This window comes from Atta cephalotes, assembly GCF_000143395.1.
Source record: "Atta cephalotes unplaced genomic scaffold scaffold00011, whole genome shotgun sequence".
In the NCBI taxonomy this organism is placed as follows: Eukaryota; Metazoa; Arthropoda; class Insecta; order Hymenoptera; family Formicidae; genus Atta; species Atta cephalotes.
In genome coordinates this window covers 1-10,019 of record NW_012130075.1, presented here as the reverse complement: position 1 = coordinate 10,019, position 10,019 = coordinate 1, and the positions used below count along the sequence as shown (strand labels likewise).

General features: G+C 35.5%; 1 protein-coding gene across 1 annotated transcript; it reads right to left on the bottom strand.

Moving 5' to 3' along the window:
* Positions 1–2,387: 2,387 nt before the first annotated feature.
* On the bottom strand, positions 2,388–3,905 carry LOC105627906 (protein CDV3 homolog). The gene is made up of 3 exons (XM_012209179.1): positions 3,729–3,905; positions 2,678–3,129; positions 2,388–2,526 (listed from the first exon to the last, which is right to left on the bottom strand). The coding sequence occupies exons 1-3, from the start codon at positions 3,903–3,905 to the stop codon at positions 2,388–2,390; spliced, it is 768 nt and encodes a 255-aa protein (XP_012064569.1).
* Between the last annotated feature and the right edge of the window lie 6,114 nt (positions 3,906–10,019).

The following is a 10,019-nucleotide window of genomic DNA, read 5'->3' as shown; positions in this document are numbered from 1 at the left end:
TATATATATATATAAAACTAATTATACATATATATGTATACAGCTTCATATTTGTGATACAATTGTATTAATTTTATAATATTTTTACTGATAAAAAAATCGATTATTTTTTTATTTTACTCTTCTAATCTTTATGTTTTTAAAAATTAGGTTGCGAAAAATACAAAATTCAAAAAATTTGTCGAATTGTTTTCATACTTTTAAATATGGCGTATAGACTGAGCAAAACAAAGATGTCGCGCGAAATGTCTGAAACGATGTATATATGAATCTTTACGAATTTTTACACGTTCCTTTTAATACTCCTTTTAATACTCCCTTTTGAAAAAAAAACAAAGATAAAGACACATTTTATGTGAAGGGATGGAGGGGAAGGGTCTGATATTCCCTTAACAACGTAATAATCCATTCTTTTAAATTTTTGAGAAGAAAGAATTAAACGACATATAAAATAGGATTTTGAAAATGAAGGAACGGAAGAAACATGGAAGTATCTCGGTGTGATTGAATTTTATTAAATACGTCACGTACGCTCGTATCCCATACTTTCGCGCACTCTCACTTCCTGTCATTCTATCGCTCGCTCTCATGTAACAGTAGCGATAAAATTATTGTATCTCAACTATTCTGTAACAAAGGGCAGGCTAGTCCGCGTTGCCGCGACGGCGGCAAAATCAATTCGAAACTGTCTCCAAGAGGCACCGGTATTGCGCGTTTTCGTCACGTGCTTAAATTAAACTTCTCCTGGCGCTACAATTAATGCGATGTTAACTCCATTGCCGACGTATTTCCGATCTATGGATCGTGTTCATAAAAAGTCGATCGGCCAGATCGTTCACGCACACAATTAAGTAATCGTGTGCTGCGTTCGGGAATTGGTCGATACGACGATACGGCAAATTAAAAAAAAAAATGCTCGGAGGCAGTACGTACGTTATCCTAAGAAATTTATTTATAAATAATCACATTTTATCACACGCTATACAAGAATTCTTATTATTATCTACCGTTTCCGTATGGCATTCCCCTCATTGCGTAAATAACACGCGCCATCCCACCGAGGAGGATCCGCCAACAATGAGAAACCGTCTCCCAAGAAACGGAATCGATATTTATTTGCCGCATATTCTCTTTATCGTGGGAAAAAAACTCTTATTATCAACAAAAAGAGAATTATACAAATGTCAACAAAGGCGTACATAGGATTTCCATTTTATGTTTAACACGAGTGTATGCGTATGTCTTTCTCCCTCCTATTATTTTGTACACAACACCACTGCGACACGGTAGCTTGTGTTTTAGATTTTTAATTAACTATTTTGCCCCTCGTTACTCTCACTCAAAGTTGCGTTCGTGTTAGTTCTTCGTTACCCTTATTGATTCCGCACCGTTCGAAAGCCCAGCCCCACGAAATTTGATTAATAATATACATACAATATATATATTTATAGCTTAATTTATCTAAAAATTTTCGTTCGTTGACCCACGTTGCCATTTTGAGCGAAGCGACACTCTCCTTCGAAAGTGAAGAGAGAAGAAAGAGAAAGAAAGAGAGAGGGAGAGAAAGAGAAAGGATCCAAGAAGCATCTCGCGATCCTTCGAGACTTATTCAAAGATAGCTCTCACACAGAATCGCTCAGATTAATCGTGAATTTCGATCTCGACGTTATCATGCCGATCTCGAAGCTTATCGTGTTCGGACGTCAACGTGATCAGTCCTATTTACATCGATAATACTCAATGAGAAGGCATCGATCGTGGCAGTAATTATGCACGCTAAATTAAAAGTAGCACCGTATAAAAAAAAAGAAAGTGCGAATATACATAAAATACCTTAACGAACGATACTTTTTCTTTAGACTACAATCCGCGCGTAACGATAATATATACTCGCGGTAACAACGTTGTTCCGGTTCGACGTTGTTTTTCTTTTCTTTTTTATTTTTTGAGGATTCGAACGTCGGAATCCATTCTTCTATCGTCCTGGCGCTTTCTTGGAAGCAGCATACTACACACTATGCTGATTACAAAATCAAATATAAAAATCGATTTCCAACCACGTTGTCTATACGGTATGAAAATAAGTTTGCGCACATGCGATATTCATTTCGAGTTAGTTACAAAGTCCATGAGCGCACGTGTGTGCAAATACCTAGGATCGACGATCCGTCCCGCAATCATTTCAAAATCGCCAACGAGAGAACCGGAATTAGCATCCTCGGAATTTCACGAAGTTGGGACGTGTGTACGTGCATACACGTTCTATAATATACACTGCGTCCTAGTCTAGAAAATAGATTTTCTCGATGAGGTTGGGCCACGAAGCAGGGAGGGGCGACGATGTGATATTGATTGCATGTTGTTTGATTCCATCGAGACAGGCGTTTTCAGCTCTGATCTTGCGACAAGGCGCCGTACTTGTTGCCAAGCGAAAGCTTGGGTGTTTGAGCTTGCGATTCAGATACATTGTACGATCTACTGCCACCTCGATTGCGAACTTCCTCAAACACTCCTTCCTCTCGCCGTCTGTAATTAAAAATACTCGTCGTATATTTGAGTTCAATATCACTTGATGTTGCAACTCAACATTATTTTTCCTTTTCATTCGCATGAAAATAAACATGTTCCATTAGCGAAACTAATTTACATTATTATGGAGACTTTGCTGTTATCTTACCGTCTACCCCATGGGCCACTGCCATTATTTTGCTGCTGGGGCTTGGAATTCAGCGTAGGGAAGTATTCCTCGCTATTTATATCGGGTGCGACATTTCTCCCTCGTGGTCGCGGACTAGCGAATGTAGGTTGATTTCGTAAGTGTGGTGCTTTGTAACTACTTCCAGTGGAGGTAGCGGTGGCGGCGGCGGCGGCGGCGGCAGCGGCAGCAGCAACAGGGGGTGCAGGCGGTGTTGACACCACTTCCGGTGTTTCTGGTGGTAAATCCGGTTTCTTCCATGGTCCCGTGTACTTTGTGCCACCCTCACCAGACTCGCCATCAGAACAGATTTCAAAAGTACCCCTCTCGTCATCCGATTCTGCGTCGACGCTATCATTTATTGTTAAATGTCCGATTTTTAAACCACTATAATCCTTTTTCTCCTCCTCAAACTCTTTCCATTCATCTTCATCCTAAAAATAAAATACACTCATGACATATTCTTGTTTCCTAATTTACTTCAAACTATTACTATAGCGATTCATCAAGTCTTTTGCAAATCATGTAGTTCTCATGCATATTATATCCGTGACTCATGATAAAATACTTTGCAGCTCGTAATGCTTTCACATTTAACACAGAAATATTATAAAATTTTCAAGAAGATAATTTTGAAAAATTACGAGAAAATATTCAGTTAATTGTCACAGCATATTCTGTCCCTTGTTAAGTATTGAGGAATCCAACATCCAAACCATTTTTTCTTATTACAAAAAAGAAGAAGAGAAGGGGAAGGAAACTTCGAAGAACACGTGTACGTGAAACAGCTGCCATAAAACGCGCGTGAGCGATCCTGCGTGTCCGATGATTACGTAAGGCATTCCGAGACGTCCGGAGAACTTTCCGGGAACGTCGCGCGTCATCGCCGTCAGCTTTTCCACGCAACTGTTCCCCCTTCGTGGGAACAAACATGGCAGCGCCGTGGCGTAGACACGAGGTTTCGGAATTCCGTAATATAAAAAAACGCGTGAACGAATCATCGTTCCTGTCGTTATCCCTGTCATCGCCTTACCTCGGTGTGCTGAGACTCCTCGCCTTCGGGATTCGCTGGCTTCTCCTTCGGTTTCGGCTTCTCGAGCCGTTTGCCCGTTTCTTCTAATTTCTTGGCGACCTCGTCGGTCGTGGCGAATTTCTTGCCCTTGGCCTTCTTTCGATCTTTCTTAGCAAAAAAATCGTCCAAGTCTGCCATGGCGACGCGACGGAGTCCGGATGGCGTGACGTGGGACAACCGGAGGGGCAGATGGATCTGCGACGCGTGAGAACGTGCAATTGCAGACACGCTGAAAACACGCTTGATCACGGACTGAGCGTGGTCGTGGTATCTGCTGCGCTCGTCCACATGGGCTTGCCTCCGCCGGAAATTAACAGCGCCGATCTCGCCGCTGCACGAGTCAAGCGCGCACCTGAACGCTCGAGAAGGAACAAATTGATTGCGCGAACAAAATTTCTCGCTAACTCGAAAAAGATTGAGGAAAAACTCGTCTCGTGTCGCTGCCGATATTTCGCGCAGATCACGATTCGTCTCTACTCTCGATCGACGGAACGCAAAATCGCGCGGGTCGCGTGAGGCGCGTCGTCCATCCAGCAGAAAATTAGACGCTCTGAACATGAGTATTCCTAACCTAAAAACTACGCTTTTCGCTGCGCACGATGGACATCCAACCTGTCTCTCGTCACATTTAGCGAGTCCAGCGTGAGGAACGTGTTCACGCCAATCAATCGGTGACGCGAATTCTCATCAATCGCACACCTCCGGTGAAAAGAACGTCCCGTGCGAGGCGCGCAAGAACGTAAAGGTTAATTGTTTCCCCCGTATCATTACAAGGACGACAAGTGGCGCCAAACGTCACTTCCGAAATACGAATGGTCGAAACAGAACGCACTTACGAACTGTAATTCTCTTTTTTGGCTGACAGAATGCAGAAGGATGTTACTTGTTTCTACGCTTGGAATATATTTTATACCTGGAATATATTGTATACTTGCCATTTACATGTATTTCTTTTGTCAAAAATATCTTTTGAATGTGATTGGAATAACTTATTCCAAAAATAACTTGGAAAGGATTTGCGTGAGATTAGAAAAATGACGGTACTTTCAACTTATCAAATATTCAAAATTTGAAAACTTCCAGATGCCTATAGAACTTTGCAATTGTATTAAAAGTTAAACTTTGTAGGGTCTGAAATTCAATCATGTATTATAAGAGTGATTGTATTGTCTTTCTCTGTGTTTCAAAACATGATTATTACCCGGGAAAAAATGTTTCATATATAATTATATAAAATGATATATAGTTATGTAAAAAATTGACAAATTTTATATACAATTATCTTAGAAATTTTCAATCCATTCGAATCCGTATTTTAAATCCATAAAAAATTTTACATGGAATTTGATTCCATGTAAAAAAAATTACGTGTAAAAGTTTAAATAAATTAAAATAATAATTACATGAACTTTTATAGTTATTACGCTAGCTGTAAAACATATTAATATGAAATATATATATATATAGTTCTTTTTATGTTTCTTTTAACTATTAAATGAAGTAGTTCATGATATACTTTTATGGTACAACTTTATTTTAATTCAGTTGAACAAAAAATTTCTTATTCTTAATTCTGAATAAAATAGTATTTATGCATTTTTAAATAAAACATTGGATTTCCTATTCACAATTTTGAATAGCATTTATGGCCCATTTTAAAAGAAAAACATTTTTTTATTCAATTAGAAACTGGATTTCCTATTCAGAATTTTTAATTGAACAGTATTCATGATGCACAGAAATGGCTGATATTATTTTTAGATTCAAGTGGATTAAAAAACTGCATTTCCTATGCAGGATTTTGAATCAAACAGTATTTACGATGCACACACACACAAAATAATATTATTTTTAGATTGAAAAGCATAGAAATGTATTCCATGCCATTCCTATAAATGAATAAAAATGCATTCAGGATTAAAAAGGATTCATTTCAGCATTCATAAATCCGTATTTCTGAAAATCTGAATACATTTTAATCCACATTTCGATCCATTTTCGTTTGCTGGGATATATATTTACATACTCGAAAAAAAATGTTATATAAATGGACATATATAAAATATGTCCATTTATATTACATACATATTATATAACATTTTTTTTCGAGTATTTAGAAACTTCAGAATAATTTTGAGTGACCTTTCCATTTAGTGATATCATTTAGTTCTATTTCTGTTCTTAATTTCTAAGTCGAGAAAAATAAAATGATTACCGCTGTATTGATGAAAAACAAAAATCGGAGCGTAAGTCAAATGGGAGAGTAACAGAAGCGTAAACGAAACTTCTAGAAGATAAAAATTGAAACATCAAAATGTAAATATTTCTTTTACGTTTCATTATTTCAATTTTCGCTTTCTAGAAGTTTACGCTTCTCTATTATGAGCTTTCTACAATAAGCTGAATAAACCATTAGTCATAAATCAGAAGTCAGAAGCTAAAAATTGACCTACCAGTCATCAATTTTTAGCTTCTGACTTTGATTTATGACTAATGGCTTATTGTAAAAGGTACTCTCTCATTACATCCGATTTACGCTCCGACTTTTATTTTTATCAAGGATGCCTAACATACTAATTTTATTATTATTTCGAATTTCGAGAATCTCGTCGTTTAAACTTTGTTAAATAAAATGATATTTATGTCGACTCGTCTAATGGGAAAAGCATCCCTTAATTAATTAAAAACTAATTGTAAGATTATCAGAGTTGGAAAAGTTACTTTGTAAAAATAACTAGTTACAGTTACAATTTTTCTTTCAAAAGTAACTAGTTACAGTTCTAAGTTACCGAGACTAAAATTAACTCATTACAATTATAGTTACTAAAAAAGTAAAAGTAAAAAAGTTATTTTTCAGTTATCATGACAGAACAATATGAATAACATCAATTCGGGCTATTAAAAAAAAAATAATTTACATTTACAATTTATTGACCAATCAAAAAATATTTCAAAGCATATATTTTGTAGCATCAAGTGGATACCATAGCTTTAATTAATATTCAGATTTTATTCAATCACATTACATTGATAAATATATAAAATTTTAAATGTAAAATAACTGTAAAAGTAATTGTTAAATTAATTACTAGTTTTTGGAAAAAATATAAAATAACTAAGTTAAAAAATAACTAAGTTAAATTACAGTTAAGTTACAGATGGAAAAAAGGAACTAAGTTACTGAAAAAAGTAACTGTAACTGTAACTTAGTTACAAGTAACTACCTAGCAAACGACAATGAATTAAAATGGATTAAAATTTTTTTCTATCTGAATGCGTATTTTAAATAGTGAATATTTTTTTTGGATTTAATTGGATTCAATTGGATTTAATTAGATTCAATTAGATGCGATTGGATTGAAAAACTGCATTTCCTATTAAAAATTTTGAATTGAACAGTATTCACAATTGTGTTTGTGTGCACAGAAAAAGCTAATATTATTTTTAGATTGAAAGGCATAGAGATATGCTCCATGCAATTCCTATAAATGAATAAAAATGCATTCAGGATTGAAAAGCATTCATTTTAACATTCGTGAATCAATATTTCTGAAAATCTGAATTCATTTCAATTCATTTCCATTCTCATTTGTTGGATAGTTACTTCCCTGCCCTGAAGATTATTAATTCGAAGCGCAAAATTAAATGTACGCGCGATGACGAGCTCTCCTCTATCGTGTCCGAAGGAGTGATGTTGCGCATGCGCAGCCCGACGCGAATCCCGCATATACCGCACCGCGCTCCGCGGTGTACGCAGTATTCACTATTCAGCATTCGTCGATGCGATTTCTTTATCGTTGTGCGAACCACCGGCGCGACCACGGTCCGTCTCTCGCGCATCTTCTATCGCCATCGAGCACGAAAAAAACGTGAGCAGCGTTTCCTTTGCGACGTTTCCTCTTCCACAGCCACGGAAACGGTCAGAGTTCGGCCGAAGTTCACCCCTCCTCCCCCTCGTCCCGTTCATCCAACACGCGCGGCGGACCAAGCACGATCGTGCCGGCTTTGATGTGTAACGTTAACACGTCGCGGGATGAAGCTCACACGAAACTGCCTCGGCAACATCGGCAAAATGTTGGACTTCTACTCGCAATTCAACCCTTCGCCACTCTCGATAAAACAGTTCATCGATTTCGGTAAGTCCTCGCCTACCCTCGGCTCTACACTTTTTGTATGAGATATGAAAGCGCAGCTTCGGCCTGTTCAACGCGTCACTTTTCGTCACGTCACTTAGCGTAGTGTAATATAGTTTCACATCACGTTATGGCTTGATCACCGCATTGCTTATTACGTCAATCAAATATGATTGATGAGCGAGATGAGCTTCAATTCCGACCGAAGTGATGCGGCCAGAGTTTTGGGCCTCCTTACTGTGTCGGTTATTTAAATTTCTTTAACGGCGATGATTACGATCATAATATTCGATTACAATACTTACTTATATCTCAAATTTCTATATATCTCATCGAAAAACGTGGGATATAAACGTGGGATGCTTCTTGCAATGTTTCATATATGTTACTGAAAAAAAAAAAGTTTACTAAATTTTAATAAATGTTTGTTCGAATGGTACTAATTAAATATTTTTAAAAATATATTATTTAAAATGTATTAAATAAATTTGATTTGAACGATCCTAAATATTTATATTTACTAAATATAAACATATGTTTATTTGATACAAAAATCATTAATTTGATTTAACTGTTATTTTTTATTAAATAAATATCATTTACTGTAAGTAAATTTACTTGGCACTATTCAAAGAAATATTTATTGAGTGGAGAGCAAAAATTCATGCCTGATTAATTATTTAAAGTTCAAACAGCTGCAATTTTGTTAAAAATAAACGAAATTTAGATTAAGAAAAGGATTTAAAGATTTGAAATCTCTACTTTCGAATGGTTACTATATTTTTTGGTACTATATTTTAAATGGTATTATATTTTTTGAATTTATGTGAGTTTTGTAATTTTTACACATAGAAAATTATGAGTTAAACAAAAGGGGAAATTTTTTCTTCACTCTGTGGGCATGTCACATGTCCAAAAAAATTGCAAGTTTGTAATTTCTAATGTAAAACCTTAAAGTTTTCCCTTTGATTTTCCCTAAATAAAAGCGTTTTTAAATAATGTCCCTACGACATTACTGAATTGCGAATTAAATAAAAAGAATATTTTGATTTGATACTTTGATTACTCATAATTCCCTCAAAACCATTACAATTTAAAAAAACAGTTTAAAAGATTAATATCTCATCACATTTGAGATAAATTAAATTCATGAACCAAGAATATTATATTATTCGAAATATCTCAATACTCAAAACTTTGACCGATCCTAAGCACTTTCTACTATATTTATGTTAAAAAAAAACAGATTCTTAAATTCTCTCAATCAGAGTAAGATTTTATTTTATTTTTAACAAAAATAACAGCTGTTTGAATAATACATTGGGCACAAATTTTTACAGTCATCCAACATTTAAGATTTAATAAATTTATTTTCAGTGTACATTTGAGTACTTTCTATTTTTTTCCTTTCTTTGCTTTGAGACAAATACTCGAATGTACATTCGAATCATGACAATCTGAGATATATTAAAGATTTTTCGGAAATTATTCTTAAATACTAAATCATTCTTAAATATATCTAACACTTATAATCCGAGAAAAAATAACATTTCTAAAGCAATAAATCACGTTAATTAAAATTATCCCGATTTTTAATTAACAAAATATTATCTATTCTGTAATAACAGTTTCTACATTTCGACACGACCTTGGTGCCCCACGTGTCTCGTAATGCGTCACTGAATTTACGCGTTAAACAACACAGTGAACTGTTATTATGCTATTCCGCTTCCCATGTAACTCACGCATAGTATACGTGAGAATTTGATGAAAAATTCAATATGTTTAGAATATATGCAGGCTTTTATTTTTCGAATCTCGCAGCGAAAACCATTTGATTTTTCTTTATTCCTCTCCTCTTTTTTGCTAACTAAAAGGGTCTCCGGCTTGTCATATGATTCTCGTTGATAAGAAATGACACACGCATGATGCAACTCCGGATGTATAAACAATCCCGACTGTATTCCTTTCAATCATGTCAGCGAAACATTCAGTAATGTTTATGCATATAACATTCACGTGATCAAGAATATATGTATCAAGAATGGAATAAATTATGGTTTCTCTCTTCTTCCCCCCCCCTCTCTCTCTCTCTCTCTCTCTCTCTCTTCTTCTTCTT

Excerpts from the sequence above, each read along its gene's own strand:
- LOC105627906 (XM_012209179.1), bottom strand. The coding sequence starts at position 3,905 with ATGGCAGACTTGGACGATTTTTTTGCTAAGAAAGATCGAAAGAAGGCC. Across the intron at positions 3,130-3,728 it reads AGGAGTCTCAGCACACCGAG|GATGAAGATGAATGGAAAGA; the intron begins GTAAGGCGATGA and ends TTTTATTTTTAG. Across the intron at positions 2,527-2,677 it reads AGTGGCCCATGGGGTAGACG|ACGGCGAGAGGAAGGAGTGT; the intron begins GTAAGATAACAG and ends TTTTAATTACAG.